We start from the raw sequence: 22419 nt of genomic DNA, 5'->3' as shown, positions 1-22419 counted from the left end.
AATACAAACAGTACAGGACAATTAAAACTTTTTTTTGTACAGTAGTTATTTTTACATTAAACTTACCATCTTTTCAGATATGTTGAAAATTAGGACTCTAAACATGATTATTTCAAAGTATCATTTTTAACAATCTTGCACAGGCCCGACATGAAGTTTTGATTCAGATAGCTTGGCAGGTTTCACATATGTTCATAGGTAGGCTACTTTGAAATATGTTGGGTGTAATTTTTACTTATCTGTTTTATTTTTATCAAAAAAAAGGGTTTGATGATTTTTATTTAAATCTTTACATTAACTGGTTTTGTGCAATACCACTGCCAGTGTAGCTTGAGAAAACAAAATGTGTCTGGAACATTGACTATAGTCCAAGTATTGTCTACCTCTTAAAAAAGTAAGTTTCTAGGAAAATCCAGTGGGAGTGAATTTTAACACAGGAAGTCAGTCCTAGAATAATTTAATTTTAAACAGGCACCGTCTCTACCACTGGTGATTTGATGCACTCTTCGTGCAGTCTGCTCTTCTCTGGGAGGTTTAGTGAATTCTCAGCAGGGTGTTCCTGCACATGACTGTCACCATTCAAAGCTGAGACAAAGCCATCTTGAGAAGGACCTTTCAAGTACGAGTGAAATTCCACTGGTGGGTGACTCGGCCTATGCTCAGTGTATAAACTGTTACAGGGAGCACTGCCATCCCCTTCAGAAGATGAGCAGCAAACAATCACTGAGGGGTTTGCAGAAGGGTAATGAGGGCTGCTAAAAGTTTCCTCTGATGGCCGTGTGTAGTCAACAAACTGTTCTGAAGTCATGTTGTAAGGCACCAGAGAAAGACTACCATTCTTGACAGCATCCCTTTCTGAGTAAGTCTCACCAATCTGGTTAGCAGTGCCAGCAACGTGGTTCTCTATTTGGTAATACAGAGTTGAAGAGTTAGTATAGTATGAGGCATTTTTAGAGTGGTTTTCATGCACAGCAGTTCCATCAGAGTAGCAAAGGACAGAAGGAAGAGGCACCATATCAGCATGGGAGCTCATACTTTCTACAAAATCATCTGCTTTTTCTTCCTCCTCATCTTCCTCCTCATCTTCCTCTTCCTCTTCGTCATCATCTGATTCACTAGGGGCTAAACTCTGCGTACTAGAATCTGTAACTCCACTACAAAAGCTACTCCCATCTTCCTCTTCCTCCTCTTCCCCGGGGCAGTCCAAGTCCTCGGCTGACTGGGAATGCATAACTGTAGCCGGGGGTTCGGTTTCAATCTCAAAATTCTCTGCAATCGAATATTCAACTGGATGGGGTCCTGGACTCATGGAACTACTATGTGCACTTATCTCAGTGTGACAGCCATTGAGTGCTGGAAGTTGCTGCTCTCTATTTTTCTCCAATTCAAGTTTCATTATCGTGTGCAAAAAGTGAGTCCGTACACGGATAGGGTTAAATTCGATTCTACCTGCTGTATTGCTACACCCTTCTTTAGTGCAACCACATGGAAAAGACATACGGTCCACCTTTTAAAAAAGAGAATACAGATTAACAATAGGAAGCAAAAGCCTGGTGACATGACAGAGCCTAGACAGCCTAGAGAAATACAAAGGTGAAGTGGGATTCACCTTGAGAAATGCTGGTAGAATAAGTCCAAGCTAACATTCATTGAGGGAGTCAGCCCTGGAATTTAGCAGTACTGAGAGAACAGTAAGGGGCCTGGACATGCTCCACTATTGCAGAGAAGGGAAAATTCATTCTGTTCCATAGGTAAAAGTATTACACAGTGGAACAAAAAATAGGTAGCTTTTCAATTTCTTGATCTGCTATAGCTTTACTTCCTTTTGTGCTCAAATCCGGGCAAAAGTGTTACCAGGAACACCTTAAAATTTGGTAAAAATCATGGAAACTAGACACCCATTGAAACAAAATGAATGATGTACAGAAACCTTTATAAAGTTTCCCAATGGGGACACCTGATCTCAGAAAACAGGAACAAAAACTCAAGTGCATTTTCAAAGGTAATCCTGTCAATTCTAGATGCAATATTGTAAGGTCAACAGACCAGGCACAGAACTTCTACACCTAATACCTTAAAATTTTGAATCCATATGTTGGCAAGTTTGATTGGTCAGCCTAAGGTCTGTGACTTTCACCTGCACTGTAACACCTAAACATCAAATATGCGCAGGAGAACCACACAACAATCCAGTACATCTTCCCCACATGTGGAGATGAAAACAGGAACAGAAATGAGAGTGTATTATTTAAAATAGCAGAGAAAGTTTAGCTTGGTTTTATGAGATGATGAAAAATGCATTCAGGAGGAAAACTCAGCTGCAAAACAGCAACTCAGCAGAACTAGCAGAAATATCTTTTAGGGAACATTGTGGGACATGTACAGCTGACACTATGCAAAAGTACAATATGAAATACCTCTTCAGACTGCAGAGGAAAAACCTGCTAGATTAGCAGATACCTTATTACTGCCTACATGCAAATTTGTCATGCACGGATTTTAAGTATCATGCATGTTACATAAAGGACAGCATCGCAGAATGTATTTATCGTTTCCCATAGAGTTTGGACTATAATTCCCATTTGGAGTGTCTGCTAATTGTTTCTAAAATAAAAGCTAATATCCCTTCTGAAATCTGCAGGCTACTTCTTCTTCTGTTGTCTGCATCTGCCTATTTAGATAAAGGCCTAAAAGGAGGATGAGGAGCAGAATACTTGTGTAAGAACAAAAAAATACCCTAAGCCATGTATGCGCCTAAAATCATACTGAAGATATTTTGGGAGATTGTACTGATTGCCCACTATATAACCTTAAAACAGGGCATTTGCAAACAGGTTGGACACCCACAAGTGTTACTGCCTAATACTTAATTTCCAATAGTTATAACTTCAAGAACAGAAAGTACACACACGTGCATGGACACACAACCTTCCCCCTCCCCAGACAATTAAATAATGACAATAATGTAGACATTTACCTGACATTTTATGCCTGCAAGACTGCAGGTGCAAGTTTCTGGGTCACAGAAGACACGGCAGTCACAGCCACAATCCTCTCTGGACAGGCGGATGGCTCGCAGCTCGTGCTTTTCTTCCACGTCGATCTTCTTCACTCCAGAAGCTCTCAGCAGCGCCCGCCGCTTTTTTGTAGGCAGGGGTTGAAGAAAGAAGTACTCATCTACTTCAGTGTTGTCTAGATCAATATCATCATCAGAAATGTCATCCAGAGTCAGCGTATTGGCTTCCTCAGACTCCACCGTACCGTTCTTTGTCATCTGTTGCACAGAACAACGAACAAAGTCCTTAAACGACACTCACACGTACGTCATGTCATAGATGTCAATATGTGAAATGCATTAGCAATTGACAAAAAGCTGTATGTAAAAATGCTGCATGACTGCCAAGAAGTTCCAGAAAATGATCACAACTAGGGTGACCAAGCATTTCTTTCACATTTAGAATATGAATTAAAAACACATTTAATACCAAGTTTGTAATGAAGGTAAGAAATTATCTGTTCTTAATTTACCTAAATTTACTGTTTGCCATTAGCTGCTAGATCTCATACCATTCAGAAAATTAATATACAACAGGGGAAATCTGATTTCTCTAGTTTTATATACGCAAGGCTCAAACCACTCCTTAAGCAGATCACTGTTATTTAATCTAAGTTTGAAACTGTGGAGGGAGAAAAATTCTAATCCCTGCTCCTGTATTTATTTACTATTTTATCCAATTACTGTTTAATAAAAATTAACTTTTAGGGCTCTCACCCATGAGGTGAATGCTGTAAATGGTCAGCACACAAAGGCACCTACAGAACCATTCCAATCCTGTCACATATTTCCCCTCCTCCTGCAAACCTTAACTACTTTGCTCCACAGCAGCAGAGCATTAGGGACTGGCCTGCAGTGATGTGCTGAATGCCACGCACATCCTGCAGGCTGGAACGTGTGCCACCAGCCAGCAGTCTGCCATTTCAAAGCACCTCAGCTCCTGACTCCTTTGCAGGATGATTTCCTTGTTGTCTCCTCTAACTTTTTTTCCCTCCATTTTGCCACACTAAGAAAAAATGAATTAATAAAAGGAAAGAGTCTAAAATTTCTCAAAAAAGTAACCGGGTAACTACAGAGGGAGGAAGATTATCAAAAACTACCAAATACATTGTCCAGAACTACTTGATTGTCAAAATATTGCTCATCTGAATTAAACTTGATAGTAGATGGGTAAATTTCCTCATAAATCTAGAGGTTAATGTCATAACAACAGAACAAAGGCCAATGATGATGGGTGAAATTCAGTCCCACTCAGTAAAACAGGAGAAATGCAGGAGGGACATCTCTGCCTTGCCCTAGCTGGAAGTTACTCCTTACAACTTCCCACAAAGGGAACCTACTCCCACAGACCAGGGAGCCTTAACACCACTGGTCTCACGCTAATAGTGTTAATTTCAGGAGACATTATGAGTAAGCAATAAGGATTCTCTTAGGAAATTTTTTGTGCTTACTCATGCTTTCTCAAATGATTACCTTGTACCTTTCATTTGATAAGATGCTTTTACATCCAGAATTTTCACACTCTGCTGCTAATAAGTGTTTATGCTCCTGTCAGCAGTGTTTACATCAAAGTGCTGGTACTAAATGGCCAAAGTGACTTGAAGATGATTTCACAGCCTTTACCTGCTTTTAGTTAGAGGTGTTTCTTATTTGACCTTTTGCTTTTACCAACAAAAACAATATACAGTACCTAATATTATGGAAACTCAATTTCAATATATTCCTGTATTTTTATATTTTTAACAGGTTCTACAGGAGCAAATACTTTCTACTCACCAATTTGTATATTTTAATGCAATTAAAAAAAAAATCCCAGAGAAACTGAAATTAAAAACCACACCAAAAATGTTACTTTCTGTTTACATAATGGTTTTCAAATAGAAAAACATGTGACTAAACTTCAGTCTACTCCATTTTCTCATTTTCTTCATTTTTCTGTGATGTACAGTATTTTAATGCAAATTCTGATTAGCACATTTTCATTAAAAGAATAATAGTTTTGCTGACATAACTGCTGACACTGTCACCTTAGAATGCCACATTTCCTTTTTTATTCATTTAGAAACTATGTGAATGACCAAGCAGCTCTTCCATCTCTGTAATGAAAAATCATCAAGGCCCTGTTTTCTTAAGCAAACAAAACATGCTTGGTACTTTACAGAGACTCTTCACTAATTCAGCAAGTCCTGGATTTTCTTTGCATATTTGAAATTTTCTTTTTTTTTTTTTTTTTTAACCCAAGTACATAATCAGGGATGCAACTAAACTGAGGTTAATGGACTAGTTAAAACAGGAAGATTTTTGTTGCCTATGTTTTTATACATGCTCCAGATGAATAGCAATATTTCACTCTAGTAAAAGATTTATCATCAGTAAGATGAAAATAAGGAATACAAATAAGTCTCTCCTTATTCACTGAATACTTATGAAGAGATTTTGCAGAAACTTAACAATCTTAATAACCATCCATTCAAACAGATGGCTGGGAAGTTGGAAAAATATGTATTTGGAAAATGAGCAGAAAGTATGGTCTGTGTCCCCAAAACAGGCTGGGCGGAAGCAAAACAAGTTAATTAAGAAAGGAGATACATCCCAGCCAAGGGGAGGGTTAGGAAAGGATGAAGAACCAAGCTCCAATGCATAAAGGCTAAAAGGCCTCATCTACTCTTTCAAGGTAAATAAGATCTGTGATTTTTCTGGATTTACATTCTAGCTAAGAAAAGTGAAATATTGGTGTACTTGACTATTTTTTACTCACTCCACTGGGGATTCCTCATTTTTGAGCTGATTCCTGGAAGTCAGCCAAGGGATCTACAGCTATCATCAGTTACACAGCACAATTCACACTTGATGCTCTGAAAATCCTGTGATGTGAGATGTTACAGGTATACCCTCTATCAAGGGATGAGTTACTAACACTCTACTAACCTTTGGTTTCCAACCTGTCCAAATATCTGTCTGTGATTCACCTTCATCCTGAGAGGTTTTATGTTTGTTCCATGACAGTTCAAATTTTATGACCTTATGAATTTATTTAAGAATCTATTTAGCTATGAAAAAAACCCCCAAAAGTTAGGAGACTGAAAAAATTAATTACAAATGTAAAGATCATGCACACTTCCTCGGGCCCTGAAAAAAAGAACTCATGAACTCATCCTTCATTCTATAGAAAAAATGCTTAAAGGCATTTCTTAAACTTGGAGGGCACCACTTTGCTCTGTACAACTACAGAAACAGAGATGTAGTATCACAAAAGAAGGGGGTGTGCACCACAGAAGCTCAGTTTCAATTCTAAATATTGTTCACTTTTAATTACAGGATTCAACTGAAAAAGAGTCAAAAACATGTGCAACACAATCCATGACAAAAACCAGTTCTGTCACCAGTTTTAAAGTAGGAGAAGCAACACACTCCCTTTCCCCATTCTCCTTTACTCAAATAGAGAGTTTCTTTCTTCTCCTGTGTTATATTCAAAAGGACAGCTTTATTGGGAAGCTGACCCCAGGAAGGCCAATGGTATCCTGGGGGGCACCAAGGAAGTTTGGCCAGCAGATCGAGGGAGGTGATCCTGCCCCTCTGCCTGGCCACATCTGGAGTATTGTGTTCAGTTCTGGTCTCCACAGTTCAAGAAAGACAAGGAGCTACTGGAGAGGGTCCAGTGGAGGCCACAAAGATGGTTTGGGTTCTGAAGCATCCTTCCTGTTAGGAGAGACTGTGGGAGCTGGGCCTGTTTAGTCTGGAGAAGAGAAGACTGAAAGGGGGTCTCATTAATGCACATGAATAATCTCAAAGGGGGTGCCAAGAGCATGGGGTCAGACCCTTTTCAGTGGTGCCCAGCAGAACAACGAGGAGCAATGCCCATAAACTAAAACACAAGAAATTCTACCTCAACATGTGGAAGAACTTCTCAACACTGAGGGTGGCAGAGCACTGGAACAGGCTGCCCAGGGAGGACGTGCAGCCTCCCTCTCTGGGGACACTCACAACCCACCTGGACACATGCCAGTGTCACCTGCTCTAGGTGAACCCTGCCTTGGTGGAGGCTGTTGAGCAGATGATCTCTAGAAGTCCCTTTCAATCTTAAAAATTCTGTGATCTTGGGAAAACTAGCCAGGAATTTTTCTGACTAGCTAAACTGATAGAGCTGGTTAATTTATCTGACACATTTCTTCTTTAATGGACATTCTTTGATTAAATAGTATAGACACACAATCATAAATACTGGTATACTGAAAACAAAAACCTTTTAGTATTACTGTTTCTTACTTTTTCCCAAATCCACTCAAATTAGCCAAGAAAAGAAGCTCTTTCACTTCCTGTACCAATAATGCTACCATTCCCTTCTCTAATAGGCTTAGAAGACTCATTCTCTTCCTGGCTCTTCCAGACTTCTGCTGGACACCTTGTTCAAGGCTAACTCCCACCACTCTCTGCAGAAAACAGGGAGTAAAGAACAACCTCCTTGTAAGCACTTGGAGGAACACAGCAATGGCAACTACAAGAGCACTTGGTATAATCAAACAAAAATGCATCTTCAGTAAAATTAGAAAACTCCAGGAAAACATCATTTTTTACTGAAAAAGGAGCTCACAGGAGGTGATTGTTTGTTTAACACACACACACCTTGGGCCCCTATATTTCTCACACTGTTCAGTGAACTTAGGGCAGAGATCAAAGTCTTAGACAAGCTTTACCTTTAACTTCAGAGAATTGAGTTTTTCCTCCCTTAGATGCTCTCTCAACATCTCTCGGTGGAGCCTCTCCTGTTCCATGGCAAACTCCCCCAGGGTGTACTGGCGCACACTGTTGTGGCGAGTGGACATTCCCAGTGTGCTTCCCCCTTGGCTGGGAACACTGGTGAAGCCTTGCCTTCTCGTGAAGTAATACACAGTAACACAGTTAAAGTGGACATTCTTTGTTCTCTTTCGCTTCTCTCTCTTCAGGATTGAAGACGCTGGAACAGAGGCAGATTTCAGTGTGAGCGGTAACCTGCAGTCACGCAGCAGATGTGTTAAGACAAAGGGAACTGCACAAGTGATAATATCTGACTACAGACACCACATCCCAAGGTGAGAAGAACAAGAAGATAATGTTAGAAATATTAACCACATATGCAAACCTAGAAGCCATTACAAGCTGTTACAGTCATGAACAATGTTGTCTACTTCAGAAGAGAAATACTTGCCCAGGAAGGTTTTTCTTTCCAATGACATCATAAAAATGCTTTATCCTTTTACTAAGAAAGCAACCAAATCCCAGCAAAAGAAACCTCCTTCAGTGTCACCACACAGATGGTGATCCACTGACTTGCACCTCTTCCAACCCCTGCCAACAAAGTTGCACAAGGCAGCAGAGATCCACATCACTACAGCACAGGGTCATGCTGAGAGAAAAGATTAGAATATCCAATTATATAATTTGTGATAAATTGATGTTGGAAAAACTATAAAAGCAGTATTTTTAGTGTTTCATGCTGTCTCAAAAACTCATACCATCATCATCACCACTGAATGATACAGAAATAATTCTGACTAGCAGTCAGACACACTTTGTTTTGCTTTACCTTCATCCGTCTTTCTGCTGCCATCCACTGAATACATGTGTGTGCATATAGTCTAATGTGTAGAATTTTGACAAAAAATTAAACCTAGCATTTTCTAACTCTTTTCTGATTCCACTCATACCTGTGCTCAGGTTTTTTAATAAACATATGTAGTAACATATGAAACTTGTTTTAAAAAAGCGCCAGATTTTAACTATTAAATATTCTTCTTCTTTTGGTTCTACAGGCACTAAGCAACTCCTTCCCATGATACTGATCTATTGTTTCTCACTTGTAACAGCTGCATGCCTTTAGAGGAAAGAAGAAAAGACACACAAACTTTAGAGAAAGGTAAGGGATGCTCCTTGATTTTTAAGATGAGCAGTTCAATTTATTTGATTTGTTGCAAAATAGCAATAAGTTGTTGAGAATGCAGCTTGTAAGTCATTGCTTTGCAGTTTATAGGCAACAACCCCAGGTGTGTGCAGGTATGAATGAGAGACCTCAGAATTCAGGCAGTAAAATTATTTAAAGGGTGCCTGAGCACTCTTGAATGGCTTGGAATCCTTCTATAAAAGCAGTAAGAGCAACAAGATCTAGAATTCCACCATTTCTAGAGATGGGACCCACTTGGCCTTCAGGTCGGTTTTGAAACAGGTCTGGTTTATTGTCACAGGTGAAACATAGTTCAGCCTCTATAACTGGTGGTGAAATGTTAACACAAATGTAAATCCACAAATTTCTACATGAAGTAAAACTGTCAAAACACCCAACATCATCTACCAAACTGTGGGAAAAGCAAGTCTATTAGAAAATAAAGCCCTGTATCCAAATTACAGACAGTGCATCCTACAGACATTATCACAGAACTTTGTGGCTCACTGAAGGAGGATTACTTTTCCTAAATACTAATAAGCTGCTAGAAGTATGTAAAGTATATGGTTTGCTATATAAGTAACAGGCACTTCAGACCTCCTGCAGGTATGCTGGATTATAAATATAAAACAGATAAATATGATCAGGTCCTGTTACTCACATGCTGCTAGTAAAATCTGTTACAAGAAAAGGTGTAGCATGTACCAAGGGAAACTGAAAGACAAATTCTGTTACATTAGGCACGTTTTACTTACATCCAAGTTGAAGCAAATCTCCTATCAACAGAGCTTGTCAAAAATATTTATAGGAAGTCTTTAGTGAGGGAAGAGGGTATTTCATTAGCAGACTAGTTGATAGGGATGTGTCAATTTTGCATGATATTAAATATGGTTTTAATGTGCTGTTCTTTTTCATACATACCACAGTTCCAAAACAAAACTCCCTTTAATAAAACCAACTTCATAGCATTTGTAAGATGGGGTAATTTTCATACTGAGACATTTCCTTTCAATGTAGCAGAAAAGCAAATACACTAAATCAGAATCTGCACTGCCAATACGCTGTAATACAAAAGAAAGTGCATATTAAAAAAATCCTTTTTCTGCTGAGTGACGTATCTAAACCATTCTGGGGTGTATCCAATTTCTGGTATCAGTATCAATGTTATTTGGATCCTAACTGGATGACGCCTCTATTTCAGAATAAATACTGGCAGCTACTGAAAGGCAGGCAGCTTTTTTGTCAAATAAATGAACCAGTCATAAATGAAATGAGAAATAAAACTATTGCAAAATACTCAAAGAAAGAAAAGTTCCTCTTGAAAAAAAAATATATACACAGGTATTTCATGAAGAAATCAAAGGTAACTGTAAATCTCACAAGTTAGTCACACAAACCTTTGAATTCTCATCTGTAAACCTGAATATCTATGACACAAGGTCTGTGTTGATATTAATCTGGTTTAGATCTTAGCTGTGGAACTCCTGACAGGGCTGCTTTACGGGCAGGAATGACAAATGCTGCAATAAAAGCACTTCTGTTTTTTCAAGTCTCAATCTCTTTATGGTACAGATACTATTTCCATATTAATGGCTAAACATAAATATTGACCCTTAGGTTTAATTCACATACTACACACTAATAATAGCTAAATGAAGCTGAGCAGAGGAGTTTGTGATCTAGGTTTTTTTATCTCCCAGATCAAAAAAAAAAAAGAATGTCATCTCTGATAAAAACTAGAATGAGCTTTTACACTATGTACATTTTTGCCCATGTGTGTGCATCAAAATTCAGAACATGAATTTCATGCATTGCCATATATTTATGCCTAAAAGTTTGTTGAGCAGCCTCTCAGTTAAGACTGTAGATGTCATGGGCTGTCTTAAAGAAGCCACTAATGCATGTCATCAATTTTTAATAGTTTTTATCAGTTTCAGTAATTGAATTGTCAACGCCATACCATCAAAGTTTGTTTGTGGGTTTTTTTTGATATATCACTGATTAAAACTGTCGAAATAGAATTAAGATGAACTTCATGAAAACGTTGACACATGGTAACTTCAGTGTCACTGGCACTGTAAATTCAGCACTAGATTGAAGACGTGTATGAAGACAATGTGAGAGCTGACAAACATTTGTTGTAAATGCCACTAAAGGTTGTGCTGTTATTTATTAACATGATAGTCAAATAAATTATATGACAATCTGTAATTAAAAACATGTGTAAACATTCAGAGCCCTCAGAATACATGGGACTACTTTTTCCGGAACATGTTCTATCTTTTAGTAGAGCTCATTAAAGGGCAGAGTTAGGGCCCTATGAAGAACTCCATGATCATCTCCTGAATGCTACTTGTCAGGAGGAGTTAGAATATATTAACATTTATGTGAATTTTGTTTACAAGAACAGATCTGGCAGGAGCTGCAGGAGTTTACAGGATTGTATTTGATTAGTCAAAAGCACAGATTAGAATGTCAGCGAGGAGACACGAGAACTGTGACCACCTCAGCTACCACAGACATGGAAAGGAGCACAGTCAGCACGGCAAAGCACTGTGTTCTTGTCTGTTATACTTCCTAAAAATGTCTGAGCAGTGGGCTGCCTTGATATGAGCTCAAAATACTATTAAATACTGAATGGAAATGCTGAACATTTTCCAATGTCAGGGACAAAGGGCCCTATAACTGATTCAAATCCTTTTCTTCAAACCAAACAAAACAGAACTACCACCTAATCAAGAGTCTGGGGCATTTGTTATTTTTCATGCACTGTACCTTACACAGTATGTTAAATCTGCTGGAATCACTGCTAAGGAGCAGAAGAACACACAAAATATGTATGTTCTGATCCATGACTATAGACCCAGCAAAATTTACTGAAAATTTGAAAAATTCAGGTTTTATCATACTTAGTCATAATTTATTTCTTGTATCTTGGTAAAAGATGCCATCACTGGCCCATCCAACTCCCAAATCCTGTGAAAAGTAGTTTTCTAAAGGGGATAATCATTTCCACTGGCAATCCAACCTATGCTTAAAAGAATCACCCAAGTTTCATTTGTATATGAATAAATTGTAACTAATGCAATAGGAAAGCAAGAGCAGTAATATGATGGCAGACTGAAGCAAAGCTTTCCTGACTTGCTCTCATATGTCCAAGGCATTATGCAGCAGCACTGTCCATTTGCCTTTTAACATCCTCATTTTCCAAGCTGGGTGCTGGAGCTACAGCAGTGTTCACACTGCTGTGGAAGATGCAGCCCTTCTTTCTGCTGTTTAGTGGCTGAAAGAGAATCCAAATCTCCCCCTAAGAAAAACACCCGCTGAAGATGTGCTCATCCATCAAATGCAAAATCTGCTTCCTATTTTTATACAATCCTGATAGGAATGACATTTTAAGCTCATCATGTTTTTCTAACATTTTTTACCCAGAAAACTAGTAGTTCTTTGATTACAAAACTTAAATGATCTCAGTTCTGGCTGAACTCCAAGACATAAGCACTTTCTTCTGCTGTCTCAGCTATTCTCCTGATGTCAAAGACACATCAAAATAAATGTGAACCATATGGCTCCCCAGCAGATTACTCACACTCCTGCATCAATGAGGGCAAAGCAATGCATTGTCACCAGTGCAGAAATACCTTAGGCACGTGAATATTTCAAAAGGCTGGAAAAAACATGTGTGAAGCAGCCTTTTGGATTAAAGCTCTATCTTAGACCAGTGGAAATGCTGTATTTCTTACACTCTACTACCAATTTGTCTGCTTTTTACATACTCAGTGTCATAGAAACCATTATGGTAAGAAGGATTAGCACCATTCTCCACCTGCTCCATGACTTTCCATGCAGCATTTCATCAAGACTAACAGCACAGAACAGCAAAGCCTAATCCCTCCTGGTAATCCAGGTCAGAACACTGCTTATAAAAGCCAGCTTGCTTCCCAACCCTCATAGAAAACAAAATCTAGGAAAAAGTTGTATCCAGAAATTGCTTCTACCTCTTTCTCTTACCTCTCCTTCCATCCCATTATCAAAAACATACTTTCTAAGAGTCTCCATACACCTAATTTACAAGTTTCCAGCCCTGAATGATAAAACACTTTTCCTACATGCTGGAAATCTACATTAAGAGAAAATATAAAATGACATAAATGTGCCGTCCAAAGGAAACATGCAGTCTTGAGGACAAGGGAGGTATTTTCTAGAAGAAATTCGAATCTCAAAGTCTAGAAGGGAACTGCATTCTCAGTTGTAAATTAGAGGAAATTTGAGAGAAGAAGGACAATGCTGTGGAACACCACCACCTACCTAGAACACTTCATTGCTCTATCCTTCTAGCAGTTTCCTTTAGGGTAAAACCAAAGCTAAATTCACCTCACAGGAGGAGCTGGATGGCAATGCTTGCCTAATGCCAGATTTAAGTCACATTGGAAAAGGTTTTTGAAAATTACTAGCTCACAGACAAGTCTGACATGAATAAGAGGGATTAATTTGTATTTTAAGCATTTTACCTCACTGTCAAGTGTTTTGTCGGAAATCCTGCAGAAATGTTTAATTGTTAGGATGCATATTAGAAGCTGCAACCTCACTACTAAAATTTCAGTGAAAGATCTAAGTTTACTTCCTCACCACCCTCCACCTCCAGAGTGCTTTTCTGTGACATACATCATACTAGTCCAGTTTCTCCATTCTGCAAATACCATTATCCTGTGGGGAGGAGTGGAGATGGTTAAGTGCTCTCTGCCTCACCATTTCCTCTAAATGCCAGCTGCTGCTCTATAGGTGATTATTCCTGACCTAGGCCCCAGCTTTGTGAGGAGGAAAATCCTACCAGGGATCCCTGTAAGAACACCCATGAATAACACTTGCATTGGCTGAGCTCTCCTATGACAGTGCAGGCAATCCTTTGTCCCATCCTACCTGTGACTTCTGTGAATGGCCACACAGCTACCCATTCAGCTGACACTTTGCATTTACAACCATATTTTATGTACCTATCATGAACATCTTCTGAAGATGTTTGATGTTTTCCAATTGGGCCAACAAAAATATCATGTAATGCAAAAACTGTCTCTGGTTGTATTGTGCGCAAAGTGCATTAATTTATAACAGACAACTTATTTAAAAATACAGAAACATAATTAGTCACACAAATCATTCTAAAAACTAGTGGGAGCCTGCTTTATAACCCCTCTTTTCAATTTTTAACAATTCTCACCACAGTATTCCTTATTCCAGATGAAGAGATACTGTCATGGTATACCCTGTCCTGTCATTCTGTGTGAGTTTGAGCTAAGACATTGCACTACGTTTAGCTGAATTTATTTGCATTTCTTGCTTTTTAATGCTCAGATGAGCTTGACATATTTTAAAATCAAATACAAGAACCTCTCAACCTGTTAGCATTTCATAACATGAGTCAACAAATAGCAATAAAAACATATTTCTCATTAACAAGGAAATTCCAAGCCTGGTTGCTGGCAACATAACTGCAAGATGCCGTGCAAAAATGAATGCCTGCATTTAGTTACATGTGTCTTCCCACAGTAAACCAGCACCACCACTTCTAACTCAATCAGAGTTAAGTTTCTGTCATTAATCAGCAATTAAACATGCAGCTTAAGTTCAAAGCTCAGGTTGTGTCTTGTGCTATTGACCTTATACCAAATAAAACTTTATCCCTCTATGAAGATAATTCAGAAAAAGCTACACCTTCCTAAGGATTTCATACTTACTTTCACATTATGCATGGCACATAGGGCAATCTCAGTAAGTTAGCAGCTCTACAAAAATTCAAACAGTACTTTACAGGGCACATTGAAGGAACCGCAACAGGGGTGTCTTTGAGTTTTCAAATTCCTCACTATCTTTAACAGCAAAATCAAAAGATGGCAAGAGCACTTAAGAAACCAAAGGGTTTTCTCAGAGCCCTCAGTGACCTGCCCACTCCTAATGAACCAAAGTACATCCAAAAGTACTCTAAAGACAGTGCCCTAATTAGTGGAATGGCAGGACCTGCGATAATGGATAACCTTGCTCATGACAGCGATAATGTTAATGGCAATAGAGAGATAGCTGATGGAGGACATCAACCAGACTGTGTGATGGCACCACCTCCTGTTGGTGATAATCACCTTATCAGATAAGCCCATGGCCATCTCAAGTGACTCTGCCAGCAAGGAAGAGAAGTTTCAGCTACAAGACACTGAAGTTGAAATGGCAGAGGAAAGCAGCAGCTTCTTATGTTTCTTAAGAGATGCATCTGTGATTAATGTGCTATGGAGAGTTATTACCAGCACCAAAGTTCAAAAGACAGGACTTCACAAGGTCCCCACAGGTCTTTCAATTGCACACAATTCTGTAAGTTAAATTTAGGTATTCTGTATCAGAAAAAAAACACCAAGCATTTAGAGGCAGGTACCTCACCAAAGCAGGGAGAATGATAGAATCATCAAATTATTAATGTTGGAAAAGACCTCTAAGATCATCAAATAATTTTTGACTGAATACCACCATGCCCCTTTAAACTGTATCATGAAGTGCCATGTCTACTTGTTTTCTGAATGCCACCAGGGATGGTGACTTCTCCACTTCCCTGGGGAGCCTGTTTCAATGCTTAACTTCTCTTTCAGTGAACTTACTTTTCCTAATATCCAACCTAAACCTCTCCTGGCACACTTTGAGGTCATTTCCCCTTGTCTGTGAGAAGAGACCCCCACCTTGCCACAACCTTTCATGGAACTATAGAGAGCAATAAGGTCTCCTCTGAGCCTCCTTTTCTCTACTGAACACCCACAACTCCCTCAGCTGCTCCTCACAGGATTTATGTTCCAGACCCTTCACGAGCTTCATTACCCTTCCCTGGAAGGGCACATGGCAGAGCTGCTATGTGGAACTCAGTGTTCCTCAGTGCACACAATACAGGAATGGTCAGGGTGCTGAACTGACATCCTCAACGGCAATTCCAGGCTTTTCAGCTTGCTGTGGAGCAAATGAAACACAGCAGTGGGGTGCCAGAACTGAACAGGGCAATTGAAAGGAGCTCCAACAGCATTTTGAGGGCCCCAGTCCTGTATTCTGTGTATACCTAAGTCCTGACTAATACTGTACGCGCAACACTTGCACTGCTACTTGAAGATGAACATCCTTCTTTCTGATATGAAGGTAGGTCTGTGAAATGGGACAGGCATGTGGACTAGCCAGTAATACACTTTGGCACCCATTAAAGTAAATCTGCAATGACTAATGACCTGCTGAATCAAACTGAAATTGCTTCAATAGACTGAGAAAGGTAAGTAAAATACACAACAGGGATTGTATCTGCCAGCAGTAATGAAGGCACTCCATTACCATTTTGCTAAGAGACTTAAAAACGTGCACATCTGTAAAAATACACACACCATATAAAGAAAATGCTAATGGTAGAATTTGTCTGTTCTTTATGGACTGAAATTTTTATTTACTGACTCGGTTGCCTGCAGCCTAGGCTAGGAATTTATTAACTTCTTCTTGTCGCTGTCTTTATTTGTTTAAATGGATATATTGTTAAAGAAACGCCATACTTATCTCTGTGTAACAGACACAAGCAATAGCACTTAGAGCCATCTCAGTCATGTGTTTTCTGCCATCACACTACAGGGTTAATTGCTGAGAACAAAGTTATCTTCTGGTAGTTCTGCCCCACCTGAATGATCCACAGCAGCTGTGTGCCTCATTTAGCAGGCAGGTTAAACTGACTGTAAGACTAATTGAACAGAATTCTTGCTAGGCTCCTGTTTATCTGACCCAATACATACAGTTTCAAGGGCTGTGTAAATACAGAGATGCATCAGCTGTGCTAGATGGATTTATATACAAAATGCTTGCTTCCTAAAGTGCTGAAGAGATTGTAGTCACAAGCAATTTAGAATTATCTTTGTCAGGTCAATTAGAAAGAAAAAATAAGACTTACAGGACCATGTTAGCATTTTTTTTTAATTCTCAATTTAAGAATTAATATATAGATCTTGATGTTAACTACAGGTCACACAACCCTCACTCCCTTTTCCAGTCACTAAAAGGGAGTTTATAGTCAACTTTGTATTCACCTATATGGAAACAGACCAGAAAAAAGACAGTACACAGGATCTGACAGTGTCCCACTAAATAGAACAGAAAATGGCATAACATGTCAGGAAGTAGCTTAGGAATATAACCTCCATCAAGGAGGTATTCAGGCATGTAACAGAGGCAAGGAATCTCATCAGCCTTTTTTCTGCACTGGCTCTTTTCAGTCTGCTCACTGAAAAAAGTCTCACAGAACTCAATCTTATATTTAGACTCAAATATTCAACTTAGAAAAGCTCATCTCTTGCCTTTCATTGTGGAAGATGAATGAGTTTAAAGCATGAACAAAATACCTTCCAATAAACACTGTTAACAGTTGTGTTAGTGTACATTACATGTGCATGTAATTTTCAGGTGAGTCTCAATAGCTCTTAAGTAATACAGAGGTACTGTGTTTGATTTCTTGGAATTTAGGCTGGTGCATCTGTATGAAAGACAATACTTTTAAAAAAGGCAATGCACACACAAACTACTTGTTCCTTCTACTTCTACATCACCAATGGATATACACAAATGCATTTTTTAAAAAAATGTAATATGTACAATTTCTGTATGCATGTGAGTGCACACACAGATAAACATTTTTTACTTTGGCCACAAATGTCTCAGTTAGATAAATCATTAATCATAACACTGAAATACTGTAGTATTTCTCTTACAGAAAGGGAAGTTCCTTTAAACTAAATTGCTTATTATGTCAACTACAATTAAAGCTTATTGTTACATGCATGTACTACAACTTACAAGTTTGTCCCCTGAATTGTTCCCTTTCACTGTATCACCTGTGCATGTATTCACAATAAAACTGTGGTCTTCTGTGTGGGTGGGAATAACTGTTTGATGTAAAAAGCCTGTTTTCAGTCTACAATGAATAATCAACTAACTTCTTCAACAGATGCAAATGTTAAAGTAGCAGCATGCAGATAATATTGTCCCCAAGACAATTTTCTAAATACTAATCTAAATTTAGATTTCTAAATCCTACCAAAGAGGTTTACTGGATCACTTACTCCTTTGTGGCACTTCAATAAAATAGGTCCCTGACTAGCACTGCCTCTTAAATATCATACAGCACCTCAAGAGTGTTCACGTAAACCCATTTCAGAAGTCCTGCCTGTCCCTCCTGTGCAGGAGGAACATTCCCTACCAGAGCAAAGGAGGATGCAGACCCACACATCCAAATGCCCGCTCGAACTGAACAGCAGCATCTGGTAGGTAATGCAGTTATAAGAACATTCATATCACATGCTACAAACATGATTTCTAGGCATATCCACCCACTCAGTTACATGGAACACCCTCTGTACGAGCAGCAATGAGGAGCCTCACCTACTCCTTGGCTCACAGTTTTAAGGAATAATTCCATAGAGGAGATCTAAATGCAACAGAGTTGAAGGAAGCAAATCCCTGCTTTTTAGAAGATGCAGTTCACTATTAATAAATAATATAACCACCTAAAACAACTATCATAAACTGCAAACATAAACTGTAAATTTCTCATTCCCAGAAATATATGCTGCAAACGTAGCTTGGCTAACTTAAGACCAAATTCTTATTTGTACACAAAACCACTGCAAAGTACAGAAATATCCTCTGGCACCTGAAAAATAGAAACTATTGAAATAATGTCTACCAAACACAACATTCATCAGTTCCAAATAAAAGAAAGCTCATATTGTTTTTAGAGAAGAACTCTCACCAATACTGTATTACAGAGAGCTGACAGCTGCAATACATTTAGCTAAGGAAAATAAACTGAGCTAAAGCACTTTCCCTACAGTACTTGTTTGACCTATTTTGAACACAACTCCTAACATTAACTACAAACAGCTACATAATTCAAACAGCAAATACGTAGGAGCTTCCAAGGGACCTCAAACTTTTACAACAGTCTAACAGACAAGAAGTAAAAGAATGTTAAGAGTATTTTACTAAGTATTTTTGAGCAAGTCACAAACTGAACATCATGGAGAGACTGTTTCATGATCTGCTCAATTAAAAATAATCATGCTTATCTAACCACAAAATTTATTTTATTTTGAGAAACAGGAATAATTCTTTAGGTACACAGAGTTAGTACTTACGGGTAAAATGATTAGAAGTGGACGGATTGACACTATCACCACTGTCAGCACTTTCACTGCTGGAAATGTCATCATCTGATTCCCTCACAGAGGAACAAGGTGAAGAGCCATCTACTTCTTCAAACTTCCTCTTTAAAATTCCACTCATTGCTGCAATACTGTCACATGTACCTGTAACAGGAACAGAGGCAATGAGGCACTGAAACATCCAGCTGCAGAATATGCAATCATAAACTCCAAAGTAATTTTTTTTTCAAAATAGCAGTAAATTGCCACTTCTAGTCTTGAATGATCATTTAATATGAAATTACACATGACTAATTAGGAAAGTGAAGCCATAGAGAAGAAAAAAAATCTTAAGTCCTACTCTAACCTGACACGTATGAAGGTGATTATTACACTAGAATAATCTGTAACAGATTGCTTTCAGGGAGAATTTTTCCCACTATATCAACAGCATCCCTATCTTCTTCTAGGTTATGTCATGAAATTTCAAATGAAGAACATCATGATGGACCTGATCCCTCCTTTGGCTGCCACAGGAAGAAGGACAGCCCACAATCAGGGATGAAATTAAGAAGAAATCATCCTAAGCACTATCGTTCCCAATGGTAAATATAAGTGATGTAACCAGTGTTCACACCACCCTTTAAGAATTTCATCTGATAACTCCAATATTACAGACAGATAAAAGCAGTGAAGGCACGAAGAACATATATAAATTTGTGCTCAATAAACACCTGGATTTCTGAAGTTACCCACACCAGTTAAAGACACCAACTGCCCCCCAAATGTTCTCCTCTCCCAGTTACCAGGTCTATGAAAGGCAGGTCACCCTTGACTAAGCTGATCTCCTCCTATTACAAGGTGACCTGCCTAGTGGTAGAGGCAAAGGCTGTGGATGTTGTCTACCTGGACTTTACTAAAGCCTTTGACAACGTTTCCCACAGCATCCTCATGGAGAAACTGACTGACTAAGTGTTGGATAGGTGTAAAACCTGGCTGGCTGGATGGCCCAGAGATTAAATCTAGTTGGTGGCTGGTCACTAGTGGTGTTTCCTGGGGCTCCACCGAGGCCAGTCCTGTTTAAATATCTTTATCACTGATCTGGACAAGGGGATCAAGTCTCCATCCCCTCAGTCAGTTTGCAGATGACAGTAAGTAGGGCATGAGTCCAAAGAAGGGCAATAAAGCTGGAGAAGGTCTAGAAAGTGACTCATATGGGGAGCAGCTAAGAGAGCTGGGACTGTTCAGTCTGGAGAAAAGGAGACTCTTGGAGGACCTCATCACACTCTAAAACTCCCTGTAAGGACTTTTTAGCCAGCTGGGGGCTGGCGGCTTCTTCCAGGTAACAAGTGACAGACAGGACAAGAGGAAATGGCCTCGAGCTATGCTGGGGAGGTTTAGATTGGGTATTGGGAAAGATGTCTTCAACACAAGGGTGGTCAAGCATGGGAATGGGCTGCCCAGGGAAGTCACCATCCCTGCAGGTATTTAAAAGATGTGTAGATGTGGCACTTGGGTACATTGTTTAGGGGTGGACTGGTCAGGTTAATGATTGAACTCAATGATCTTTGAGGTATTTTCCAACCTAAACTATTCTGTGATACCAAAATTGATATTTTGGTATCACAGAATAATTAAAATGAAATGCCTAATATATTCCTGAGGTTGAGTAGAATATTATAAAGCTAAGTATTCATGCAGAAATTTAGCAGCATGTCCGGGTTCCAGCCAGGACAGGGTTAATTTTTTGCAGTAGCCGAGAGAGGGCATAACCAGGACACCAACACCTCGGCTACTGCAAAAAATTAACGCAAGGTTATTCTGTACCACCTCGCATCATTACTGGGGCAGGGGGAAGGGAGTCTTTTCTGGGGAGTAGAAGTTCCTTATGGCTCCAGTTCCAAGGCAGAGAGCTGGTGTTGTCTGTTGTGGGTTTCCAAGGTGCGCTATAACATTTTTCTTGTACTCTCTGTCATGAATATTGTTGCCCTTACTGTTCCTCTTCTTATCTCACTGCCATTTCCAGTAAATTGTTCTTATCTGAACCCAAGATCTTCTCCTTTTTTGCCTCCTATTCTCCTCTCCAGCAAGCTTCAGGGGTGGAGGGAGAGCGAGTGAGTTTGAAGAGTTTCTGTGGGAGCGCTAAACTCGGCAGTACCCCCCTAAACCGTGACACAGCAGAGGTGGAAATATTGCATGTAATTAACTAACTGAGGAGAGATCAAGAACAGCTGGAGCCTGCCCAGAGGAGGCACAGCTGCCACCATCCTGCCCGCAGCACTGTAAAGAAAAATGCTCCTAACACTTATCCAAGCAAAGAGTTTGTGTGGGATTGATGACACACTGTACTTGTCAGGGACACACAACCCAGCACTTAGGACTTAACAAAGGGTAATGCTCAATCCCACTGAAAGCAAGAAAAATAAAAAAGTAAAAAATCATTTACACTGCTCATGAAACAGAACTATTAAAATCTCTACAGCTACCTTTAGGATTCCTTAATTCTGGACCAGCCACATTTGCTCCTTCCAGGAAGCTGAACTAGATACCCTCCAGAACTCCCTTCCAACCAACACTTCTATGGCTCTGTGTTTAAAACCCCAACATATGAGGAGGCTTGCATAAGCTGGGCTAAGTGGCTACTAAAGAAGACAAGGTTAAAGCAGAGATTCCAGTACTGGCCCAAATGTTTAACAATTAGCACATTTCAGCATTTTGGCTCAGGCCACTTCTTGCTCTCCTGGATTATGCAGGATGGAGCAGGTGCCCAGCACCATTCCCAGCAGGCAGGCTGGATGAGGGTACCTGGGTTTTGGCAGAGACCTGACAGCTTAGCCATTGTGGACAGGAGCTGTGTCCTGCCACTTGGCAGCAGCAGCCAGAGAATGCTGTCCCTAGCCTATGCCTGTCCACTTTTCAATTAGTACAGAGGCAGTCTCAGGGATGTAGCTGCTGTGCTCTGACCCTGCAAGTGCAGCACTTCAGCAGGTTCTCTGCTATCTTTGCTCACACTTGGCCTCATACTAAGTAGTTTCAATGTCTCCTATGTATCCTATAGCTCCCTTCAAGCCCCAACACCAGTTTCTTTCCTGGAAAAAACTAAGTGACATTGTGAAGAGAATTGCAACCTTTTAGCATGGTATGAAGTCCCAGCAAGATAAAGGTGGGTATATGAGAATGAGAACTACAAAAAAAAAAAAAAAAACCAACCCAAAACCAAAAAGTAGGACTCACCAGCTTACAGAGACTGT

At 39.5% G+C, this 22419-nt stretch overlaps 1 protein-coding gene across 1 annotated transcript; it reads right to left on the bottom strand.

The window, feature by feature from the left end:
- Positions 1 to 463: 463 nt before the first annotated feature.
- Positions 464 to 19325, bottom strand: CSRNP3 (cysteine and serine rich nuclear protein 3; the record flags this gene model as incomplete). Its single annotated transcript, XM_084209135.1, has 4 exons — positions 19163 to 19325; positions 7750 to 8009; positions 2978 to 3274; positions 464 to 1507 (listed from the first exon to the last, which is right to left on the bottom strand). The coding sequence occupies exons 1-4, from the start codon at positions 19308 to 19310 to the stop codon at positions 464 to 466; spliced, it is 1749 nt and encodes a 582-aa protein (XP_084065261.1). The 5' UTR covers positions 19311 to 19325.
- Positions 19326 to 22419: the final 3094 nt, after the last annotated feature.

Source organism: Fringilla coelebs, assembly GCF_963513975.1.
Source record: "Fringilla coelebs genome assembly, chromosome: 7".
NCBI classification, from domain to species: domain Eukaryota; kingdom Metazoa; phylum Chordata; class Aves; order Passeriformes; family Fringillidae; genus Fringilla; species Fringilla coelebs.
This window is presented reverse-complemented; position numbering and strand designations above follow the sequence as displayed.